The sequence below is a fragment of the Hemibagrus wyckioides genome, linkage group LG09, assembly GCF_019097595.1.
Source record: "Hemibagrus wyckioides isolate EC202008001 linkage group LG09, SWU_Hwy_1.0, whole genome shotgun sequence".
NCBI classification, from domain to species: domain Eukaryota; kingdom Metazoa; phylum Chordata; class Actinopteri; order Siluriformes; family Bagridae; genus Hemibagrus; species Hemibagrus wyckioides.
Window position 1 is genome coordinate 11,666,453 of NC_080718.1, and position 26,123 is coordinate 11,692,575.

General features: G+C 39.7%; 2 protein-coding genes across 2 annotated transcripts; one reads left to right on the forward strand and one right to left on the reverse strand.

Moving 5' to 3' along the window:
* Nucleotides 1-8,274: 8,274 nt before the first annotated feature.
* LOC131359439 (cyclin-dependent kinase 2-interacting protein-like) lies at nt 8,275-25,352 on the reverse strand. The gene is made up of 4 exons (XM_058399320.1): nt 25,346-25,352; nt 23,512-23,671; nt 8,536-8,716; nt 8,275-8,453 (listed from the first exon to the last, which is right to left on the reverse strand). Exons 1-4 carry the CDS (start codon nt 25,350-25,352, stop codon nt 8,322-8,324), a joined length of 480 nt encoding a protein of 159 aa, XP_058255303.1. The 3' UTR covers nt 8,275-8,321.
* Nucleotides 9,906-20,839, forward strand: LOC131358936 (uncharacterized). The gene is made up of 4 exons (XM_058398378.1): nt 9,906-10,107; nt 17,018-17,774; nt 17,925-18,094; nt 18,208-20,839. The coding sequence occupies exons 2-4, from the start codon at nt 17,040-17,042 to the stop codon at nt 19,205-19,207; spliced, it is 1,905 nt and encodes a 634-aa protein (XP_058254361.1). The 5' UTR covers nt 9,906-10,107; nt 17,018-17,039; the 3' UTR covers nt 19,208-20,839.
* Nucleotides 25,353-26,123: the final 771 nt, after the last annotated feature.

The following is a 26,123-nucleotide window of genomic DNA, read 5'->3' on the forward strand; positions in this document are numbered from 1 at the left end:
TATTGATGAAGATTATAGACATGTAGATTAACAGCTGCTACACAGCAAGTTTAGATGTCATTTGTAAATACCAAGATAGCTTTTATTTCCTTCAACTAGTGCATAGTTGTTGTTGTTTTGACAAACTGTGCACAGATTACAAAGCTATAGTCTCTGAACATGATCATGAAACTCAGCTCGAGACCCCACTCCTTTTTTGAACAGCAAAATGTGAACGGCGCATCACTTGCGTACTACACTGGAATATAACCTTAGCAAGCTTTTTTTTTAGCATGCTCTGAGCATTTAAGTCCTTTAAGTCCTGTAAGTTGTGAGGTGGGGTAACCACCTACTTTTAACAGATAAGAGCCAAGAAAACAACTACTTTGACTGCTAAAACTATTGAAATTAGGATAAGAACTGTCCAGTACATTATTAAAACTTAGAAGGATAGTGGTGAACCATCATCTTCGAGGAAGAAATGTGGTCGGAAAAAAAAATTTGAATTATTGGAGATTTCTTAAATGCTTGCTGAAATCAAATAGTAAAAAAACAACAGTAGAACTCACAGGTATAAAAACCCCAAACTGCCTAAAGTAAGAGCATTTCCACACACAAAATGTGAAGTGAACTCAAGGGATTGGGACTAAACAGCTGTGTAGCCTTAAGAAAACCCCTTATCAGTGAAAGCTTTGATTTGCTAGGGATCATAAAAATTTTACTCTATAGTGTGTCAGCTAAATGCTCGTTCCCCATTAGGAAACCCTTGTGCAATTATGTTTAAAAAGCTTAAGTCATTGTGTTGTTTAAGGAACCTTCTTTGGGGTAACCTATGTACCTGCAGCCACAGCACCCGTGGATTTGATTCCAGACTCAGAATGTCCAGAAACCAAGAGCTTGCTTCAGTCTGTTGTTGTTTTGAGAAATGTCACAACCAATCCACCAACCAGTAGGTCTATAAGTTGGAGAAGATGAGAGAACCTGGAGAAATCTTGCACATTCACAGGGAGAAAATGCAGTTCTACATGAACCATACACGTGCACAAGATACACCGATCAGGCATAACATTATGACCACTGACAGGTGAAGTGAAGAACACTGATTATCTCCTAATCATGGCACCTGTTAGTGGGTGGGATATATTAGGCAGGAAGTGAACATTTTGTCCTCAAAGTTGATGTATTAGAAGCAGGAAAAATAGTCAAGTGTAGGTATTTGAGTGAGTTTGACAAGGGCCAAATTGTGATGGCTAGACAACTGGATCAGAGCATCTCCAAAACTGCAGCTCTTGTGAGGTGTTCCCAGTCACTAGTGGTCAGTATCTATCAAAAGTGGTCCAAGGAAGGAACAGTGATGAACCGGCGACATGGTCTTGGGCGCCCAAGGCTCACTGATACACGTGGGCAGCAAAGGCTGGCTCGTGTGGTCAGATCCAACAGACGAGCTACTGTTGCTCAAATTGCTGAAGAAGTTAGTGCTGGTCCTGATTGAAAGGTGTCAGAATACACAGTGCATGATGGGTCAGGGCTGTACTGGCAGCAAAAGGGGACCAACACAATATTAGGCATACAGTATCTCACAAATTGAGTACACTTCTAACATTTTTGTAAATATTTTATTATATCTTTTCATGTGACAGCACTAAAGAAATGACACTCTGCTACAATGTAAAGTAGTGAGTGTACAGCCTGTATAACAGTGTAAATTTGCTGTCCCCTCAAAATAACTCAACACACAGCCATCAATGTCTAAACTGTTGGCAACAAAAGTGAGTACGCCCCTAAGAGGAAATGTCCAAATTGGGTCCAAAGTGTCAATATTTTGTGTGGCCACCATTATTGTCCAGCACTGCCTTAAACCACTTGGGCATGGAGTTCACCAGAGCTTCACAGGTTGCCACTGGAGTCCTCTTCCACTCCTCCATGATGACATCACAGAGCTGGTGGATGTTAGAGACCTTGCGCTCCCCCACCTTCCATTTGAGGATGCCCCACAGATGCTCAATAGGGTTTAGGTCTGGAGACATGCTTGGCCAGTCTATCACCTTTAACCTCAGCTTCTTTAGCAAGGCAGCGGTCGTCTTGGAGGTGTGTTTGGGGTCGTTATCATGTCAGAATACTGCCCTGCGGCCCAGTCTCCGAAGGGAGGGGACCATGCTCTGCTTCAGTATTTCACAGTACATGATGCTATTCATGGTTCCCTCAGTGAACTGTAGCTCCCCAGTGCCAACAGCACTCATGCAGGCCCAGACCATGACACTCCCACCACCATGCTTGACTGTAGGCAAGGCACACTTGTCTTTGTACTCCTCACCTGGTTGTCACCACACATGCTTAACACCATCTGAACCAAATAAGTTTATCTTGTTCTCATCAGACCACAGGACATGGTTCCAGTAATCCATGTCCTTAGTCTGCTTGTCTTCAGCAAACTGTATGCGAGCTTTCTTGTGCATCATTTTTAGTAGAGGCTTCCTTCTGGGACGACAGCCACGCAGACCAATTTGATGCAGTGTGCGGTGTATGGTCTGAGCACTGACAGGCTGACCCCCCCACCCCTTCAACCTCTGCAGCAATGCTGACAGCACTCATACATCTATTACCCAAAGACAATCTCCGGATATGATGCTGAGCACGTGCACTCAACTTCTTTGGTCGATCATAGTGAGGCTTGTTTTGAGTGGAACCTGTCCTGTAAAACCACTGTATGGTCTTGCCCACCGTGCTGCAGCTCAGTTTCAGGGTCTTGGCAATCTTCTTATAGCCTAGGCCATCTTTATGTAGAGCAACAATTCTTTTTTTCAGATCCTCAGAGAGTTCTTTGCCATGAAGTGCCATGTTGAACTTCCAGTGACCAGTATGAGAGAGTGTGAGAGCGATAACACCACATTTAACACACCTGCTCCCCATTCACACCTGAGACCTTGTAACACTAATGAGTCACATGACACCGGGGAGGGTAAATGGCTAATTGGGCCCAATTTGGACATTTCCACTTAAGGCTTGGTCACACTACAAGACTTTAACCGTCGGCAGATCGCTTCGCTGTTCAGACTACATGCAGTGAGGTCAGTGCAGTACTAAGCAGGATCAATGCAAGGAAAGCAGCAGGGCCTGATGGTATCCCCGGGCGCGTCCTCAGAGCATGTGCTGGGGAGCTGGCGGGGGTCCTAACAGACTTATTCAACCTGTCTCTAGCCCAAGCTATTGTGCCCACCTGCCTTAAGACCACCTCCATTGTGCCTGTATCAAAAAACTCCACTGCATCCTGCCTAAATGACTACCGGCCATTGGCGCTCACTCCCATCATCACTAAGTGGCTGGTCCTGGCACACCTCAAAACCTGTCTTCCTGCCACCCTTGACCCTCATCAATTTGCTTACCGTCAGAACAGGTGCACGGAGGACGCAGTTTCCACAGTGCTGCACTAAGTCCTCTCTCACGTGGACAATAAAGACACCTATGCCAGAATGCTTTTCCTGGACTTTAGTTCAGCATTTAACACTGTCATCCCTTCCAAGTTAGTCACCAAACTTGGAGACCTGGGCATCAAAACAACACTATGCAACTGGCTTCTGGACTTTCTGACCAACAGGCCCCAGCATGTTTGGATAGATCGCCAATGCTCTTCCACCCTCATCCTTGGCACCGGAGTACCACAAGGCTGTGTGCAAGCCTGTACATAGTTCCAACACAATTATCAAGTTTGCAGATGACACCACAGTGATTGGACTCATCAGAGACAACGATGAGTCAGCTTATAGAGAGGAGGTGGACCATCTAGCTGCATGGTGTGCTGGCAACAACCTGCTGCTCAACACTGCGAAGACCAAGGAGCTCATAGTGGACTTCAGGAAGGAGAAAGGTGACACACACACACCTATTCATCTCAATGGAGAGGTGGTGGACTGTGTCACTAGCTTCAAATTCCTGGGTATCCACATCTCTGAGGATCTCTCCTGGACTACCAACAGCTCCAGTCTGGTCAAGAAGGCTCACCAACGCCTCTTCTTCCTGAGGGCTCTGAGGAAGAAAGATCTCTCTTCAGACATCCTGGTGAACTTCTACCGTTGCACCATCAGGAGCATCCTGACCAGCTGTATCACTGTCTGGTATGGGAACTGCACTGTGTCAGCCCGGAAAGCGCTGCAGAGGGTGGTGAAAACTGCACAACGCATCGTAGGAGTTCCACTTCCTAAGATCGAGGACATTTACAGGAAGCGTTGTCTCAGCAGAGCATGCAAAGTCATAAAGGACTTTTATCACCCTGCCAATAGACTCTTTGCCCTCCTGCCTTCTGGGAGGCGCTACAGGAGCCTCCGGACCAAGACTAGCGGGTTTAGGAACAGCTTTTTCCCCACAGCTGTTTCTTTGCTGAACTCTGCCTCCACCTGATCACACACACATTGACTGAGCACATTATTATCAGTGTATATAACCTTTTTCTGTATATAACCCTTTCTGTGTACAGTTTACATTTGTGTACAGTTTACATATACAAATTATTTATCACAGTATACAATATCTTCCTCATTGCACACATCTAAATCATTGCACTCATTGTACATAACTCCTCTCTATACTGTTTACATATTTAATTATTATCATGGTATACAATACCTTCTTTATTGCACCACTACAATCATTTGCTCATTTGCACTCATTGCATTTACCTCCCACTGTATACTGTTTATATACTGTTATATATGCAAATTATATATTTTTTTTTGTATACTGTTTATATATGCAAATTATTTATTGTTATATACTTGTTATATATGCTAATTATTTGCACTGCGAAATGCACTTCTGGTTAGATGCTAACTGTATTTCGTTGCCTTGTACCCACATGTGCAGTGACAATTGCGAAAACACATGCAACAGGTGGATCCGGAAATGACGCGAGATTTTCGGTAGAGGTTTGTTTTGAAAATGGACGTTGGGAGGAGTCTCGCTCTAAATAAATTTTAATTTATTAAAATAAATGTTGCTGCTGCTGCTTTTCTTCCGGTGACCTCAACCTGTTGACTTGCTCTCTCATTGGCTGGAGGTCGTAGCTACAATTGACACCACGTGATATCGAGTCGGCTGACCATCCCAGATATTTATCATGCCAGATATCTGGATTTTGTTTGCGAGGTGTCAGCGACGCATCAGCAAGCCTCTTTGATGCGTCGTTGAGTAGTTCACACATAAAGATTGCCGAGCGCTGATCACCCGCTGATTTTCCCACAATCACAGCCAATCTGTCGGCGAGCTTGTTAATTTGCAAATCGGGCTTAAAATTCTGTAGTGTGAACTAGGCTTTAGGGGTGTACTCACTTTTGTTGCCGACAGTTTAGACATTAATGGATGTGTGTTGAGTTATTTTGAGGGGACAGCAAATGCACTGTTAAACAGGCTGTTTACATGTTTACATTGTAGCAGAGTGTCATTTCTTCAGTGTTGTCACATGAAAAGATATAATAAATTATTATAAGGAAAGCCTTCTGAGATACAAAAATTCTCTTAGTGCTGCTAGATCAGCGTATCTCTCTGCCCTAATCGAAGATAACAAAAACAATCCAAAATTTTTATTTAGCATTGTAGCAAAACTAACTAGGAGTAAAACCACTGTAGAAAAGTGCACACCATCTACATTTAGCAGCAATGACTTCATGAATTTTTTCAATGAAAAAATTGACAATATCAGGCAAAAAATTCAGACTATTAATTTAAAACCATATTATTTGATAGATAATCCTTTAGATAATATAGCTATTTCTGATCAGAGCTTAGAGTGCTTCACTCCACTTCAAGAGCCTGATCTAATTTCACTAATTTCTTCTTCAAAATCTTTTACCTGCATCCTAGATCCTTTACCCACATCTTTCCTTAAACAGATATTACCAGTAGCTACTGAACCCCTACTAAAAGTAATTAATTCTTCTCTAAGCACCGGCTATGTGCCTAAATCTAAAGTTAGCAGTTATCAAACCCTTGATTAAAAAACCGGACCTCAACCCCTGTCAGCTGTCTAACTATAGACCGATATCAAACCTGCCCTTTATCTCCAAGATCCTAGAAAAGGCTGTAGCACAGCAGTTATGTTCATACCTGCATAGAAATAACATTTATGAAATGTATCAGTCAGGATTTAGACCTCATCATAGCACAGAGACAGCACTGGTTAAAGTGGTAAATGACCTGTTACTGGCTTCTGATCAGGGTTGTGTCTCCCTACTGGTGTTACTCGATCTTAGTGCAGCTTTTGACACCATTGACCACACTGTTCTACTTGATAGACTAGAACATGTTGTTGGTGTTAAAGGAACAGCCCTCTCCTGGCTCAGGTCTTATTTGACTGACCGTTATCAGTTTGTAGATCTAGATGGTGACTTCTCCATGCATACCAAGGTTATGTTTGGTGTTCCACAAGGTTCTGTCTTAGGCCCACTGCTTTTCTCCCTATATATGTTACCCCTTGGTGCAATTATTCATAAACATGGTATTAGCTTCCACTGTTATGCAGATGACACACAGCTATATGTTTCAGCTAAATCAGATGAGAGACACCAGCTTATTAAGATAGAAGAATGTGTAAAGGACATTAGACATTGGATGGCCACTAACTTCCTCCTGCTTAATTCGGACAAGACAGAGGTGCTTGTACTAGGACCACAGGCAGTTAGAAGTGAGCTTTCTGATTACAGAGTAATGGTGGATGGTCTTTTGGTTTCATCTTCTCCAGCAGTAAAAGACCTTGGTGTGATTATTGACTCTGGTCTTTCGTTTGAAGCTCATGTAGATAATATCACTAGGGTAGCCTTCTTCCATCTTAGGAATATTGCTAAGATAAGAAATATGTTGTCGCGTCATGATGCAGAAAAATTAGTTCATGCTTTTGTTACCTCTAGGTTGGATTATTGTAATGTCTTACTGTCTGGATGTTCCAGTAGGTGCATACACAAGCTCCAGTTAGTCCAGCAGCAGCAGCTAACTAGAGTCCTAACTAGAACCAGAAAATATGAGCACATCACTCCTATTTTAGCCACACTACATTGGCTCCCAGTCAAATTTCGCATTGATTATAAAATACTGTTACTAACCTATAAAGCACTAAATGGTCTTGCGCCACAGTACCTGAGCGATCTTTTAGTCTTTTATGATCCGCCATGCCTACTCCGATCAAAGGGTGCTGGTTACTTGGTAGTACCTCAAGTAGCAAAGGCTACAGCAGGGGGCAGAGCTTTCTCTTTCAAAGCCCCAAAGTTATGGAACAGCCTTCCAATTAGTGTTCGGGATTCAGACACAGTCTCAATGTTTAAGTCTAGGCTGAAGACACATTTGTTTAGTCAAGCTTTTAATGTATAGTTTTCTTAGGTAAAGGAGCAGATCTGGAAGGTTCATGGTCATAGAGTGTTTGGTGTACTGGGATGTGTTGGATGCTGTCATCTTACCACCCTCGCAAGTCGCTCAGGTTTGCTGACTGTGAAGTGGTTGGATGCTTTATGTTCCAGGAAGCCTTCATGTCTGTGACCTTCTGGCTCTCCCTTTTAGTTATGTTGTCATAGCCAGTCTTGCCGGAGTCCCTGCCTGCACTTTACACTTAATTCTACTTTGTCTTTAAGCATCACATGATCAGAACTTAATATCTTTCTCTTTCTCCCTCTACCTTCTCTTTCGAGCTATACACCCCACTCCTGAGCTCCCAGTGTTTGCCAGTTTCCAGTGTGACCGCTGCCCTACCCCTGGTCGGAGTCTCGCAACTTGATGGTGCCCACTGGTGGTGTGGATGGATCTGTGTGGACCAGGAAACAGCCATGGACAGAGCCACTTGGGGACTTTCACACCATCACAGATATGCCATTTCATCTGTCAGCCTGTGACAGCAAAGAACTAGTGTTTATAATGACCTTAGGAACTACAATGACCTAATAGTTCCTCATGGTCATTGATTGCTGTTGTAGAAAGGACATTAATCAGCTACAGTTACATTATTTTCTGTTTAGTGTCACCCAAATGAGGATGGGTTCCCTTCTGAGCCTCTCAAGGTTTCTTCCTTTCCGTCCCAGGGAGTTTTTCCTTGCCGCCGTCGCCACAGCCTTGCTCATTAGGGATAAAATAGTCTAATTATAGAATTTAATAATTTATTCTTATTTCTAGTTAATTAGTTATTTTTATTTTTTATTATTATTTTTCATTTTCCCCTCCTTTTTCTCTGTTTTCTTCTTTTGTAAAGCTGCTTTGAGACAATGTTCATTGTAAAAGGTGCTATACAAAATAAACTGAATTGAATTAAAGCTTTCACCAGCTAGCTACACCAAAGAATCCTATGTGGTGCCACATGATGTGTTTTTCCATTAAAAGGTCAGTATCTTTTTAATGAAATTAATCAGTAGATTACCAAACTGTTTTGTGGACCAAGTATGAAACAGTGGTGTTGGTCTTCCATTCTCTCCATATTGAAATGTCTCCAGTTCACATATCCCCTTCTAATTCTCCTGAAGCAGTATACACTGGGCCTGAAACTGACATTTATAATGGAACCTGACATTTCTGTAACTCAAACCGTACCATTTTGTCTACAATATTCTGTAGTTTGGTGCATTCCTCCTCTAGCTCTGGGTTGCTATGATATGTCTGTTCATCTGCAGGAGCTGCAGATGAAATCAGGCCTTCCACCATGACCTCAGGGTCCTTCACACTTCGCATGGTGACTGCAGTTATAGTGTTATAGTTGCAAATGGCAGGCGAACTCCATATTAAATTCAAGTGCATGTAAAGGTAGATGACCCAGTTTTGGAATTGCTCGGAGTCTCTGCTCTAATTCATCCCAAAGGTATGGAGTCAATTCAATGCCACATATATTCGCAAAAGAAAATAAGGTTTTGCAAAATATAAAGTTTTGCAAAAAATACCACTTGTCTAATGTCCGAATATCAAACTAACTACGGTCGTAAATAAAATCTATTGACATTAACAAAACAATACTCATTTAATGTAAGAGATATAAAAGGAAACGATAAATCCAAACGTAGACCTCTGTTCTGTTAACTTTATCTGTTGCGATTTGAGCCTCCAGCTGATGACGTAACTTTGAAGGAGGCCTGCTCGGGCCTGCTTACCACGCCCCAATACCTTTACTCCACCCCCATGTCAAAACAGTGCCAGAAAGTCAAACGCAAAGAAAAGTGAAGCGCAAAAAAAAACGGTATCACATACTCATTGTTTTTGCTCCGTGTCATTTATATTTTGCAAAACTTTATTGTTTTTTTGCAAAACTTTTTTTTTTTGCAAAACTTTATTATTATTTTTATTTTTTTGCAAAACCTTATTTTTTTGCAACTCTTTATTTATTTATTTTTTCTTTTGTGAATATATATGGCATTGAATTGACTCCATACAAAGGTCCTAAAAGCCATACAGACACTTGACACAGTGAGTGTTATAAGTTGAAGCTTAATTATTTTTTTATTCATTTATTATTATTTTTTTATTATTTTTTATTACTAGTGTTTTTAAACTACAAGCAATGTTCGTATAAGTAAATAGAGAAATTAAACCATAATTAAAACAAACAAAAATAATCTGTTTTCAGATACAACAAAATGGATACAGGGTACTACGGGTACAAGTACACACTAATAACCAAATTACTATCAGAATTCAGTTTTTATTAGCTCAGTCATCTGATGATTTAAAAAGCAGAAAACAGCTAATACCTCAATCTCTGGGAGAGATTGCTCCATGAGAGAGAGAGAGACAGAGAGAGAGAGAGAGAGAGAGAGAGAGAGAGAGAGAGAATGTAAATACAAATTGACACATTTTAAATACTTTTTTTTTTTCACTTATAAATATTTTTTTATAAATATAATTTTATGTTAATTTATATTGAATTTTTCCTAAATGTGAAAAGAATGTACCCAGAGTGTGGATGAATAAAATGCAAATGATTGTTTAAAAAAAAGAAATATTAAAAGATATTTAATTCATTATTTCTTATGATAATTAAGAGGCGTGAATCACGGTCATGGATCACATACACAAAGTTATTTATAGGTCATAAAAAACGAAAGTGAAACTCAGTCTGTTACTGTTTACTGTTTCTCCTTCAGTAACTTCATCTGAGTCTCTCTGCTCTATTATGTAAGTCTGATTTCCAGTTTTGTGAAATAATAGTACAAATCCGGATAATTTTTTGTCAGATCAAAAGTGTGTGCGTGTGTGTGTGTGTGTTTGTGAAGGTATTAATCATGTATCATATATCTGGCTGGTTTTAGAAAGAACTGTTGTTTTTGTCAGTGGCGGACCGTCAAGGCCAGCAAGGCCTTCTCTGCTGGCCTAAACAGCAGTGATCTGAATCACTGACTTGAATTTTAATATATTTAATATATTTTTCCATGAATGTGTATTAAATTATTCCCAATAGTTTATTCTCTACATTTCATAGCTTTTCTCTTGGTTGCACTGCTTCCAGTAGTGAGTATTTATCCAATCATATTTCAGCTAGTGGCTGACATCATGTGTTGCCCAGTTGTAAGGCCTTCAGAATTAATAGTGCAGGCGCCTGAAGATCAAAATAAGTGGCAATGAAATTGTTACCATAACCAATCAGATTTCGAGTTGGCGTCACTGGGGCCACCTAGCAGGCATGCGATTACGTCAGCAAGTTGATTGGATAATTAGAGTAGTCAGAGGCAGCGAACCGCCCATATACATTGTTTCTATATTTGCTGTGTCTCATTTCGGATGGGGTGTCCTCCGGAGATTGCAGTTTGCTGCATACTGCATCAAGAATGTCTTTTTTGAGAAAAGTAACCGTAATAAAATTGACTATTCCTTGTTAGGTGAGAAATATTGTAGCCTAATTTATTTACTTTGTTATTTAATGGTTGATTAGTATCTATTGCTGTGGCATCATCATGATATAGAGGTGGATTAATTCAGGAAGGACACCAGTGAAGACCTAGGTGTGAAATGCACGGCCCACCACTGTATTTGGACGATACGCAAACTGCATGGGGTCAAGTGAATGTGGCAGCAGGTTCTTAATGTGCCTCATGACGAGCTTCTCAAAGCACTTCATGATGTGTGGAGAGCTTGAGCAATGTATAGAAAAGAATTGAGAAAAAAGAACAAATATGAAATGGAACAGAGGAAGAAAAGAGGAATTGAGGAATAGCCTCCTGACTTTTGAGGGGATGATAGAAGACCTGTTGGAATTCTTCCACAAAGGCAGAGTAGCTGGAACAGAATAGACTGTGGGCCTCCCAGATGGCTGTGGCCCAAGACAGGGCTCTTCCAGAGAGCAGGGTGATAATATAGGCTATTTTTGCCCTATCTGAAGCAAAAGACGATGGTTGTAACTGGAAAGTGAGAGCACACTCACTGTCACGAAGCTGTTGCAGGCACCTAGGGTCTCCTGAAAATCTCTGAGGTGGAGGAAGTGTGGGTTCGGCTAAAGGAGTTGGTTTTGGAGTCACTGGCTGAAGGTCCAGGTGCTGGACTTGTGGCAGGACCAGATGGCAGTCGTCGAAAAAAATTTTCTCGCATTGTGAGAATGTCAGAGAGCATCGTGTTTGGCCATTAAGATTTCATGCTGGGCTAAGGCGGCCTCCTGATGAACAACTGCCCCAGGAAGGTCCTGGGCATGGGATGAATCTGCTGGGTTCATGTCTGGCTCAGTGTTTCTGTCAGGAATGTGAGGAGAGGACTAGTGTGAAAACATGGAAACAATCAAAAGGGGTGAACCCAAAAGCAGATAACTAGGTCACAGTTCTGGAGAAATGTTTAATTATCTTTAATTTGATGATAATGCAAGTCAAATAATCCACAAGGAGGAATCCAGAAAGTCAGCTCAAAATGTTCCCATAGTGTAAAAGGCTTGACAGTAGTTTGAAAGAATAAATATACAATATTTAATATTAAATACACAAACAAGAACAAGGCACAGGTGTTAGACACCCATTAGTCATAATGACAAGGACTGAAAACCAACAAAAAGGCAGTGGGGGCCTCTAGTGGCCAGAAAAAAAGTCTACAACCCTGACAGTAGATGCCTTTATATGGACTTGCTGCTGAGTGTTCCCTTCATTACATGTCCTTGTCAGGGTTGGCAGGCAATGACCCAAATGCAGAACACAGTCAAAGTTCAAATTTATTTGAGTCTTTATTAAGAACGGCAATGAAAATGGCTGAGTTCTCAGACAACACTAGTAGAACAACTGAAAACCAGGATAAAGCAGGCTGGGCAGAATCAGTAATAGAAACAAAATCCAATAATCCAAAAGTGGGAAACAGGTAGAAAACAATGCTGGCTGAGTCAGCAACAGCATACAGTCCAATAATCCACAATCCAGAGAACAGGTTAAACCTAGAGCAGGCAGAGTCAGCAACAGCATACAGTTCAATAATCCACAATCCAGAGAACAGGTTAAATGGTAGAGCAGGCAGAGTCAGTAACAGCATACAGTCCAATAATCCACACTCTAGAGAACAGGTTAAACCTAGAGCAGGCAGAGTCAGTAACTGAAGCAAGGCAGAGACAAACCAGGCGGACAGGAAATGAAGAAAAAGGCAGGATGACTTCTTAGAAGCGCAAGGCTGACTGAAGAGACCATCTGGCAAGGAGCATAGGCCAGAAGTTGCATTCCGGAACCGGAAGTGGTGACGCGGAACCCGGAAATGCATGCCTGACAGTCCTATCTGAGGCATTAAATTGGCATGTGTGCACACAGAGCTTCAGACACAACTTCCTCAATGAAGCATTCCCATAGCATGAGTCATGATGCAGCATCTTGTTGCCTTCTCAGGGAACCAGGTTACATATGTAACCTGGTGTAGATTCCTATCTCAGGGATTGTCTGAGATATGGATTGCAGTCTCTGAATAAAAACTTGATTTGAAATATTTGAATAAATAAATATCTGAAATATTTGATAATTAAAACGATCAATTATTATTATTATTATTGTTGTTGTTGTTGTTGTTGTTGTTATTATTATTATTATTATTATTATTATTATTATTATTATTATTATTGCTTTTGGACAATATTATCATAACTGTAAGATAATGAATCAATTCGTCCTGTGTATTAGTATGAAATTACTTATACATCCTCACCTAATTCTTAACCCGCGCATGAGCACACACACCACAGAAGATAACAAATCTATCCAGACACATTTTAAATAGATTTTTATTCACTTTAAAATGTTTTTCTTATAACATACACTACCAGTCAAAAGTTTGGACACACCTTCTAATTCCATGGTCTTTCCTGATGTTTATTTCTTTCTACATTGTAACACAATGCTGAAGGCGGCCGAAATACACAATAATGTCCTTTGAACAGTTGATATTGAGATATGTCTGCTACTGATGCTCTGTAAAGCCTTCATAACGGCTCTAATCTGAGGTGCTGTTAATTGGTGATTTCTGAGGCTGGTAACTCTAAATGAACTTCTCCTCTGCAGCAGAGGTCAGTTTTGGTCTTGTTTTACTGGGATGGTCTTCATGTGAGCCAGTTTCATCATGGTGCTTGATGGGTTTTTTAAATGCACTTGACAATACTGTTCTTGCAAGAACTATTCCAGAACACCTGACCTTCGTGTCTTAAAATAACAACTGACTGTTTTTTGTTGTCATTACATATGGATTACTTAAGTCCATGTGTGTTATTTCATAGTTTTGAAATCTCCAGTATTGCACTAGAATGTAGGAAATAAGTCACTAAACAAAAAACACTGAATTAGAAGGCGTGTCCAAACTTTTGACTGGTATACACTACTCACAAAAAGTTAAGGATATTCTGTTTTCGGGTGAAATTTCAGGATGCACCTAAAATGCACTATAACCTTTACCTTAACCTTTTTAAATAAACCTTTGTTTATTTAAAAAGGCTGCTAAAATCTTCACTTTGTTCCTACTTGCTATACCAGCTGTCAAAACACTAAATTATTTTATATAGAATATTATCTCCCTTAATACATAATTATAATAATTAACATAATCATAATAATTAATAACTAAATTGATCAATAGGATTAAGCTTTTCTAATTGCTTTAATATTATGATATTTTTATTAAAACAAGATGTCTGTGATGTTCTGTTAGTAGCAGTAGGTCAGAAATTTCCATCACTTACCATCTGACAAAGATGGTGTACCAGCATCACATCCCCTTTGTAGCAGCTGTTATCTGGTCAGGCTAAGCTGGGTTTATAAAAACATGGCCAAAAGTCTTATTACTTTGCTTTGATCTATAAAACCAAGCTGTCTCTCCTCTGCCAGTGAGAGAAGTCAACAATGATGTCTTATCTTAGGATAGACTTATTTGCATATTCATTCAATCTTCATTCTATTTCATGAAATTAGATGTTACAGTTACTATGTTACAGGAAGAAGCAATTTTCTCAAAACAGGAATAGAACAAAATGAGAAAATATATTCATCAAAATATTTAAAAAAAACAAAAAAAAAAACAGCAAGGGGCACTGAAGCTGCTTTGTTGTCCCAGCAACTTACTAACTCACTGTGACAAGCAAGGTGGCAATTAAACTGACAACTGAACTGTTCTTATTTGTGTCTCTCATATTGTCCCTTATCTGCAGGGGTCCATAATTGATTGACTGACTGATCGGTGTGTAGCTCATATCATGGACGCGAGTATGCAAATCAGCCATAACTTTAAAACCACCTGGGAAATATTGTAAAGGTCCTCTTTGTAGCATCCAGGCCACCTGTACCCCCCGGGGCTCGGGCCCGGATCTCCATGGGCACCGCGTGTACCCAGACGCCATGGAAATCAGACCCATGCACAGCATTAAACAAAGCATTACTTCATTCACAGGGAGAAGACAGGACTAAACAAAACATGAGCGGTCTGTCATACAGACTGACAAAAGTAGAAACAAGGTCAAAACAAGCAACAAACAATGACTGGCAAAGACAGGTACACAAGGGCTCATATACACTATATTGCCAAAAGTATTCGCTCACCTGCCTTGACTCGCATATGAACTTAAGTGACATCCCATTCCTAATCCATAAGGTTCAATATGACGTCGGTCCACCCTTTGCAGCTATAACAGCTTCAACTCTTCTGGGAAGGCTGTCCACAAGGTTTAGGAGTGTTTATGGGAATTTTTGACCATTCTTCCAGAAGCGCATTTGTGAGGTCACACACTGATGTTGGACGAGAAGGCCTGGCTCTCAGTCTCCGCTCTAATTCATCCCAAAGGTGTTCTATCAGGTTGAGGTCAGGACTCTGTGCAGGCCAGTCAAGTTCATCCACACCAGACTCGGTCATCCATGTCTTTATGGACCTTGCTTTGTGCACTGGTGCACAGTCATGTTGGAAGAGGAAGGGGCCAGCTCCAAACTGTTCCCACAAAGTTGGGAGCATGGAATTGTCCAAAATGTCTTGGTATGCTGAAGCATTCAGAGTTCCTTTCACTGGAACTAAGGGGCCAAGCCCAGCTCCTGAAAAACAACCCCACACCATAATCCCCCCTCCACCAAACTTTACACTTGGCACAATGCAGTCAGACAAGTACCGTTCTCCTGGCAACCGCCAAACCCAGACTCGTCCATCAGATTGCCAGATGGAGAAGCGCGATTCGTCACTCCAGAGAACGCGTCTCCACTGCTCTAGAGTCCAGTGGCGGCGTGCTTTACACCACTGCATCCGACGCTTTGCATTGCACTTGGTGATGTATGGCTTGGATGCAGCTGCTCGGCCATGGAAACCCATTCCATGAAGCTCTCTGCGCACTGTTCTTGAGCTAATCTGAAGGCCACATGAAGTTTGGAGGTCTGTAGCGATTGACTCTGCAGAAAGTTGGCGACCTCTTCGCACTATGCGCCTCAGCATCCGCTGACCCCGCTCCGTCAGTTTACGTGGCCTACCACTTCGTGGCTGAGTTGCTGTCGTTCCCAAACACTTCCACGTTCTTATAATACAGCTGACAGTTGACTGTGGAATATTTAGGAGCGAGGAAATTTCACGACTGGATTTGTTGCACAGGTGGCATCCTATCACAGTTCAACGCTGGAATTCACTGAGCTCCTGAGAGCGACCCATTCTTTCACAAATGTTTGTAAAAACAGTCTGCATGCCTAGGTGCTTGATTTTATACACCTGTGGCCATGGAAGTGATTGGAACACCTGATTCTGATTATTTGGATGGGTGAGCGAATACTTTTGGCAATATAGTGTATATATATATATATATATATATATATATATATATATATATATATATGTGTATATATATATATATATATATATATATATATATGTGTATATATATGTATATATATATATAGGGCAAAACATCAATGTAAATGGGGAACAGGTGAAAAGACGGGAAGGCAGAACAATAGGGAGGGTGTGTCACAAAGCACAAGGGAAAACAAACAGAAAAACAGGCTCTGCCAATTCACTTGTCAGCACCCACTTCAGTGGTCTGACAGAGAACTGTCCCAGTGATTCCTGACACCCTTTGTGCTCTGACTTTTCAGATCCATGCTGTTATAGAAAATGAATCAGCAGCTTCTGGTTTGAGAATTCAACGCCACTGTGCTACATTTATTATAATCAACACAATCTCAGTTTCTCAGTTAAAAGACCAAAATTTTGATGTGATGTCATAGCAGATAGAAATTTTATTACCCCAGTTTAAAATGCCTTCTCACATCTCTGCTCCTGGATGCATGAGCCACTAGTACACAGACCTTGTGTGATCTCATGTAGGTCATGTTCTGCACATGAGGAGAAACATTTCTACTCTATTATCTGGACCCAGTGCACTGTGTAGGTGCAATGCAATGCATCACATCTGTGGATGGATCTTGCTGGTGGCTTATAAACTTGTCACAGTCTTTCTGCCTTCATTTGTCATGCTCCCCCAAGAGTTCAGCATTGTAACTTCTTGCTGCTGTGAAACAATGTGATCACCTTCTAGGTTTAAATGTCAAAAACATTATGCAAGGTGACACTCAAATTACTTTCAGAATCTAAATATTCCTAACCATATTTTTTCTAATTCTAGATCCTCCATTTTCTCTTCTACTATGGATTTGGCAGACAGATTGTGCAATGAGCTGTTCCGTTGGATTGAAAAGCAGGAGGAATGTGCAGAACATCTGATGGATTTGGCAAAAGAATTGGAGGAGATGACTACAGCTATGACTGCCGGCCAGTTGGTGGGAAACACAGCAACTGTGCTTGGGTCTGCTGCCTTAATTGGATCAGGCATTGCAACTTTTCTGACTGGAGGTCTGGCTGCACCCCTGCTGGTGATTTCGGCAGGTATCACAGCTGGAGTTGGTACTGTAGCCAGTGTTACATTTAAGCTTTTAGACAGTTGGAAATCCAGTAAAAGTATGAAAGATGCAGAGAAGACCTCTGGGGAAATTGAAAAGATTTGGAGGAATATTGAAAGTCTCCAGAAGAAACTATCAGAGGAGTATAAGAGTCAAGATTTGGCTAAAGATTTTTCCTTCGATGAAGTGCAATGTGAAATAACAGCAAGAATGTTGAGAGCCATGGGCAAACGGAGTGGGAGGTATCTGCCCCTAAGTTACCTAACTCGCATCTTGAGGAATGATGGCATGTATAGAGATAGATATCAAGGGTTTGTTGTAGGAAAGGAGTTCATCACCTGTGTCAGTACTTTGCTAGTATTCACTGGATTTTACCTCATATTTGTAAACACAGCAACTAAAAAAGGAGCAAAACATGTTCTCACCACTGTGATTAAAACAGGAATGGCTACTATGAAAACTCTGTTAAAGGGAACAAGCCAGGTATTTTTTCATAGATATAAAATACACACACACATACACACTAACATATATATATATATATATATATATATATATATATATATATATATATATATATATATATATATATATATAATTAAAATATGAAAAATTATTTTTGCTTCTTCGCAGGCCGCAGGAGGAGCCATTGGCCTGGTGTTTGCACTACCTGATCTGATTGACAACTGTGAAAAACTGTTTAAAGGGGAAAATCAGACAGATGCTAGCAGTTATCTGAGGAAGAAAGCAACTGAAATTCGTGTTGCTGTCAAAAAAATTAAAAAGCAATTGAATGAATTGCAGTGAGTAAAAAAGTGTTTCTCTGATCATTTCATGTATAATAATGTATTTCATGTATAACAATAATAATACAATGGCTGAATGTTGGATTTCATCACCTACATCTATCTTTCAGAGAGATGCTCAATGAAATCCCTGAAACTGAGTGTCATGTTGATTTGGCTACGGAGATGTGTGGCAACCAAACATACATACGAGGCACTGTTTGTATGGAGTATAAACAGACCAAAAAGCAGGACAGGAAAGTACAAGAGTTTATTTTCCTTTCCACAAAAGACATGGGTGAAACCAAAATCACTTCCACAAGTAAACTCAAGTCAGATGACAAATCAAATAAGAACAAAAGACAAAAGAGGCAGTCTTGTCAGAAGAAGCCACGACAAAAGAAAGTTCGCCTTCCTAGAATAGCCATGTCCAACCTGCGTTCTCTTCCAAACAAAATGGAGGAGATTAAAGAAATGATGCAGTATGATGACTTATTTTCCTGTGATCTGATGTTCTTCACAGAGACATGGTTAAATAACAACTCAGCCCCAATCAGCTTGGATGGATATGAGTCTATCCGGATCGATCGTGATCCACAGCTTACTCAAAAACGTAGAGGAGGAGGACTGATCGTTTTTGTGAATAAGGCCTGGGCGACAGATGTGCAGGTGGAAACTCTAATGAATACCCAAGACTATGAGTTAATGGTTGTGTCCATTAAACCACATGGTCATCCTAAGGGTGCTCCACCACTTATCTTCATCCATGTTTATGTACCAGGGCCTAATTTTAAGAAAGCTGCTGCAGAAATTGCTGGTTTTTTCTATGATGCTCTGGAGGAATGGTGTGATAGTTCTGTTTTTTTGTTAGGTGATTTCAACAGGAGTGACATGACTCCTTACTTAGGTACCATGGAGCAATATGTCACATGCCCAACCAGATACAATAACACCCTGGATCTGTGCTATGGAAATGTGCCTGGGGCTTATATTTGTGTTTGCAAACGCCCACTTGGCCGGTCAGATCACAATGTCATTATTATGATTCCTAAAGATCAATATGACCCTTGCAAAGATGGGGAGTGTACGTATAACCATACCAATCGAAGTGAGCAATGGAAGGAAGAATAAATTTTACCAAAAAATTCTGAAATTTGCCAGTCATGTTTCAATAAGTATCCAAAACACAAAATACAATATAATTACACCAAGTTTGATGACAGAATTTCAGTGACCTCAAACTTCAAATCAGTTTGACTATTTAAATAACAAGAGTGAAAACTTCAACATTAACTGCTAAAATGTAGCCTATTAAGAAATGTCTGTTAACTGTAACATCTGTAGCCTTTTTTAAAAAAGGCTTACTATACATGGCGTCAAATGAATGACATAATCAAATTAAATGTGTCCAATGTACCTTTGCAGCTTGCAATGTGCATAAGCAGGGTCATTCTTGCCGCCTTCAGATGACTTTAGATTCAGATGACTTCAGTTTCTATCATTGAAACGTTTAGCACTGGCAATCAAAGGTTCAAGCTTCACCCTAAATATTGTCCCTGTGGTGCCCCAGACGAACAGTTTTGGTGAAAACAGGAGAGTCTAGTTGTGCATTTAATTTTGCAGTGAGTTGAGCAGCTCTGGTTTTATGCTTTTTGGGTACAATCATGGTTAGTACCCAGACATCCCTTTCAGAGAGCTTCCTCTTGCACTGACAGTTACTCCTGTCGGATGTGGTTTGTCTGTAGTGGTGGTATACTGACGTTACCCTGGATACCGTGGCTCTTGATACTCCACAAAGACTTGCTGTCCTGGTCACAGATGTGCCAGCAAGAAGTGGATCCAATAATTGAACTCTGATACGTCTCTCATAATGTTGTGTGTATTGCAATGTTTTATGTACAGCTGTGCTATTGCTATGCTAATTCAACCGTCACACTCTGCTATTACTTGGAATGTGAAGTCATTGAAGATTGGCCACCAGGCCTATATATACAGCTCTGAAAAAAAATAAGAGACCACTGCAAAATAATCTTTCTTATGTTTCTTATGTTTTTTCTTCCAGGTGCATGTATTGGTGAGATGAACAGTTTTGTTTCTTTTTTTGTGAACTGCTGACAATATTTCTCCTAAATTCAAAATATAACTATTATTATTTAGAGTGTATATTTAAAGGAAATGACAACACATCAAAATAACCAAGATCATGCAGTATTTGCAGAGCTTTAATAACTCAAATAAAACAACATGCAAATAATTTGTAAACAAATTGTGTTAATGCTTTGGCTAAATAACATTAAGAAATCACTATTTGGTGGAATAAACCCGATTTGCATGCGTTTTGGCTCCATGCTCTCCACCAGTTTTTCACATTGCTGTTCGGTAACTTTACACCACTCTTTTGCTTGATGGTTTGTGACCATCCATCTCCTCTTGATGACATTCCAGAGGTTTTCAATAGGGTTCAAATCTGGAGATTGGGCAGTGGTCTCTTATTTTTTTTCCAGAGCTGTAGATGTGAAATGTCTAGGACTATACTGCCCAGTGTTTCAATTTCACAGTCCAGCCCCTGTGTGGGGGTGGGGTGTTAATAGGTGTTACTCCTTAAAAAAAAACATTTAACCAATTTCTAATCACTAAGCAATCTTTATGTAATCATGCATGCTATGTATATTAATCATGTTAAAATGAACTTAAAGTTAAAAAAAACTTTATAAATATAAATAAATAATAATCATTTGGGTTAGATATATATGTACAATTAAATTGAGGGAAATTTTACAATTGTGATTATAACTTGGTTTATTACTATTACTGATCTGATTATATAGTTATAATTTTATAATTATATTCAAATAAAAATACAAAATTATAATGCTTTTGTTATCAAAGCTTTCACGTAAAATTTGGGGTTAATAAAGTTAATATGCTGATGCAGAATATAGACATGTAGATTAGCATGTGCTACACAGCAAGTTTCGAGGTAATTTTAATGTGAGGTTTTTATTTCCTTCAAGCAGTGCAAAGTTTTTTGACAAACTGTATACAGATTACAAAGCCACTGTCTCCTCTTCTGGGTCTATTAATTGACGGCTATGATAAAGACAATGTAGCTGTATAGTTAGAGCCAAACCTGACTGCTAGTAGCACTGATCATGAAACTCAACATTCATCTAAAACAGCCGAATAAGAGAGCCCACTTCTTTTTGTGAATCAGTACTACACTGAGATATAACCTTAGCAACCTTTTAGAATAAATTATAATTTTTTATGAATTATATAGACATACTAATGACTAAAGATAATCAGAATAGCAACTGTAATACTGTACTGTAATAGCAAATAGCATTTATTAAAGTAAACTATGAGTTTATTTACAACTATTCTATTAACAGCTGTATATAGGGATAGGGACAGACGGATATAAATTTAGAATATTAAGGGTTGCTTAATGAGGGATGTGGGATATTAAAACTACTCGTTCGGTCCTGGGTTTAATGTACAAAAATATTTTTTTACAAATATATTTAATATATAATATAATAAATAATATTTGGTAGAGGGAAGGACATTGCTCAGAGCTTCTCTAAAATTTCCATCATCTTCTCGACATGCTGCCTGAGAAGACACCTAAGTCTGCTGGGTAAGGCTTGTGAGTGCAAGCAGGCACTTCAAGAATCCTCTCTCAAACTGTAGTTTGTAGCCTAAACAAAGGCAGCATAAAGAAGAAGGATGCCGCATGTCTGGACAAGCTGGTGAGGAAGGCGGGCTCGATTGTAGGCTCAGAACTGGAAAGCCTGACGTCAGTGGCAGAGAGGAGGGCGCTGAGCAGGCTCCTGTCCATCATGGACAATCCACTGCATCCACTGTACAACATCATCTCCAGACAGAGAAGCAGCTTCAGTGACAGGTTGCTGTCACTGCCCTGCTCCACTGACAGACTGAGGAGGTCGTTCCTCCCCCATGCCATGCAACTCTTTAATTCCACACGGGGTGGGAGGAGTCAGAGCTGACACTACTCTTCTCTCTGTACTGGACTGTACAATAAAACACACACTACACACAATACACTCTGGTTTATACAGAACTCTCAATAAACTGAGATTTGCACAGGACTCATAAACACGCAGTTTTTGCACATTGACTAAGTCTGTAACCTTAAACAATTGTCTTGCACATTACTTGTTTTTCATCTCATTCTCCATATTTATTCCTAAATCTCTGAATTCAGTATTTTTCTGATATATTTTTTTATATTGTTATATTCTGCTATATTTTGTAATATTTTATATTTTGTTATTTGATATATTTTTTGTTATATTTTGTACCCTAATTTGGGTATTTTAGAATTTTTTTTCTATATTTTATTATATTGTTATATTCTGCTATATTTGGTAATATTTTATATTTTTGTTATTTGATATATATATATATATATATATATATATATATATATATATATATATATATAAAAGTATTCGCTCACCTGCCTTGACTCGCATATGAACTTAAGTGACATCCCATTCCTAATCCATAGGGTTCAATATGATGTCGGTCCACCCTTTGCAGCTATAACAGCTTCAACTCTTCTGGGAAGGCTGTCCACAAGGTTTAGGAGTGTGTTTATGGGAATTTTTGACCATTCTTCCAGAAGCACATTTGTGAGGTCACACACTGATGTTGGACGAGAAGGCCTGGCTCTCAGTCTCCGCTCTAATTCATCCCAAAGGTGTTCTATCGGGTTGAGGTCAGGACTCTGTGCAGGCCAGTCAAGTTCATCCACACCAGACTCTGTCATCCATGTCTTTATGGACCTTGCTTTGGTCACTGGTGCACAGTCATGTTGGAAGAGGAAGGGGCCAGCTCCAAACTGTTCCCACAAAGTTGGGAGCATGGAATTGTCCAAAATGTCTTGGTATGCTGAAGCATTCAGAGTTCCTTTCACTGGAACTAAGGGGCCAAGCCCAGCTCCTGAAAAACAACCCCACACCATAATCCCCCCTCCACCAAACTTTACACTTGGCACAATGCAGTCAGACAAGTACCGTTCTCCTGGCAACCGCCAAACCCAGACTCGTCCATCAGATTGCCAGATGGAGAAGTGCGATTCGTCACTCCAGAGAACGCGTCTCCACTGCTCTAGAGTCCAGTGGCGGCGTGCTTTACACCACTGCATCCGACGCTTTGCATTGCACTTGGTGATGTATGGCTTGGATGCAGCTGCTTGGCCATGGAAACCCATTCCATGAAGCTCTCTGCACACTGTTCTTGAGCTAATCTGAAGGCCACATGAAGTTTGGAGGTCTGTAGCGATTGACTCTGCAGAAAGTTGGCGACCTCTTCACACTATGCACCTCAGCATCCGCTGACCCCGCTCCATCAGTTTAGACAGTATTAAGCTTAAAAAAGACGCGTCAGTTCAATGTTACGACTCTTACTCTTTGCTCAGTCTGAAGTTGACTATTTTGGTTGCGATGGAGGATCCTTCGTCACTCAGACGCTCCCATTTCAGGATTAAATTATGCCAGTCTGCTGCGTTATCCTTCACTTTTCTGGCACTTCCAGTCAAGTTGCCTTTTCTTCCAGGGGTTGTAGCATCTGATTACATGAACATACAGAATACATGTTGTTTTTTGTTATGATAAATTTTAAATACAATAAGAAGGCACAATATGTTTTATAGGAGGTTATGAAAGTGATAGAAGAGAGTTAAACTGGGGTTAAACAGACAGTCCATGTCTAAATCATTATCATAACATGAAGGCAGAATAAATGTGTTTTACTAGTGGAAAAATTATTCGGAGGCAGCAAAGGGAAGCTGTATAAAAAGAAAACAGCACTTTGACATTTCTAAGAAGTGTACCAAATACAAAATTACATATTTAATGTTTAATGTCGTAATTTTGACGGCATCTTTGCTTTACAGCATTTCTTTATATGTACCAAAGACTTTTGCACAGTACTGAATATGTCCATGTATGTGTCCAGTAATGTCAATTATCTTTAAAAACCATATAAACTGCACTAACTAGAACTGAAACCACATTTTTCTTAACTTTAAACCTTTTTCTTTATATTTATTCAGAAGGGAGGAATTTACCCATAATGTTGATTATTAATTGGTTTAGATTATACATAGAAAGATACCAGTGTTATTTCCTTGATTACACAGTAAAGAAATTATATTCCATCAATCCATCTTAACTGTAAAATTCTGTCTAGATCTCACTAGATACACTATATTGCCGAAAGTTTTGAGACACCCCTCCAAATCATTGAATTCAAATCATTGAATTGGCTTGGCCCCTTAGTTTCAGTGAAAGGAACTCTTAATGCTTCAGCATACCAAGACATTTTGGACAATTTCATGCTCCCAAAAATGGGAACAGTTTGGGGATGACCCCTTCCTCTTCCAACATGACTGCACACCAGTGCACAAAGCAAGGTCCATAAAGACATAAGTGAGCAAGTTTGGTGTGAAAGAACCTGACTGGCCTGCACAGAGTCCTGACCTCAACCTGATAGAACACCTTTGGGATAAATTAATGCGGAGACTGCGAGCCATTCCAAAACTGCGATGTCTGCCTTTACATGCACATGAATGTAATATGAATTTGGCCCGCCCTTTGCAACTATAACAGCTTTAACTTTTCTGGGAAGGCTTTCCACAAGGTTTAGGAGTGTGTTAATGGGAATTTTTGACCATTCCTCTAGAAGCACATTTGTGAGGAATTCATCCCAAAGGTGTTCTATCAGGTTGAGGTCAGGACTTCGTTAAGTTCCTCCACACCAAACTCACTCATCCATGTCTTTATGGACCTTGCTTTGTGCACTGGTGTACAGTCATGTTGGAACAGAAAGGGGTCATCCCCAAACAGTTCCCACAAAGTTGGGAGCATGAAATTGTACAGAAAAACAACACCTGAATTCAATGATTTAGAGGGGTGTCCCAAAAAGCCACACAGACACTTGACACAATGAACGTTATAAGTGTTGAAGCTTAATTAATTTTTTTAATAGTTTTTATTTTATTACTAGTGTTTTTAAACCACATGTAATGTTCATATAAGTAAAGAGAGAAATGAAACCATAACTAAAACAAACAAAAACAATCTGTTTTAAGATACAACAGCAAGGATACAGGGCGCTACAGGTACAAATACAGACTAATAACCAAATCACTATCAGAATTCAGTTTTTATTAAATCAGTCATCTGATGACTTAAAAAGCAGAAAACAGCTAATACCTCAATCTCCAGAAAAAAATCTTACCGTCCATTTCAACCTTAGCTCTATTATAAGTGTTACACAGTCAATAATCTGGAAACATCTTGTTTATCAAGCACGCTGTCCGTTTTTCCCGTGGATTATTTCTCGGTGCTAAATGAATAGAGTTTTTCAGTCCTGAACTTTCTAAAGATTACCCAGTGACAAATAAACTCAGTTTTAATTGTAAACCTCGTAAAAATAGTGCCACAAATCTGCTTAACAGAAATTAGGATATAGTTTAAGTAGTATATTAATTATTCTCAGAATATGTGGACAAACCTGCACCTTAACTTATTGTTCATTAAACATTTTAAGATGTTCCACGTACATAAAACATAATCGAACAAGACTACCTGATCTGTGATATATATGAACATTTGTATGTGGCAAGTGACCAAAGCCATCTCGATATGAGAAATATGTGGATGCAGTGCAGCCAAGCTCCAGCAGGAGGCGCCAATGTGAAAGACAAAAACCTAGAACAGAACAGAACAGAACCACTCACAAACAGTGGAAACGATCAGTAGTGTAAAGAAAAGAGAAATGCTCTGCTTTTGGAAAATGTTGTTATAACTGTAAGATAATAATTATTTCAGCACAGAGCTGTGTGTGTGTGTACCGAAATAGACAAAAAGCTGAAGAAATAGTGTTGGACACAGACACACACACTGTTAGATTCAAATAGGTCTCACATTCTAACAAAACGTTATTTTATGATTAGTGATTCATGATTCACATCTTTGCTCCATGAGAGAGAGAGAGAGAGAGAGAGAAAATGTAA

Coding starts and splice junctions, on each gene's coding strand:
- LOC131358936 (XM_058398378.1), top strand. CDS start 17,040: ATGGATTTGGCAGACAGATTGTGCAATGAGCTGTTCCGTTGGATTGAA. Junction 17,775..17,924: donor TGTTAAAGGGAACAAGCCAG/GTATTTTTTCAT, acceptor GCTTCTTCGCAG/GCCGCAGGAGGAGCCATTGG. Junction 18,095..18,207: donor AAGCAATTGAATGAATTGCA/GTGAGTAAAAAA, acceptor TCTATCTTTCAG/AGAGATGCTCAATGAAATCC.
- LOC131359439 (XM_058399320.1), bottom strand. Junction 8,717..23,511: donor AACTTCAGACTGAGCAAAGA/GTAAGAGTCGTA, acceptor TTTAATATGGAG/TTCGCCTGCCATTTGCAACT. Junction 8,454..8,535: donor AGAATATTGTAGACAAAATG/GTACGGTTTGAG, acceptor CAGGAGAATTAG/AAGGGGATATGTGAACTGGA.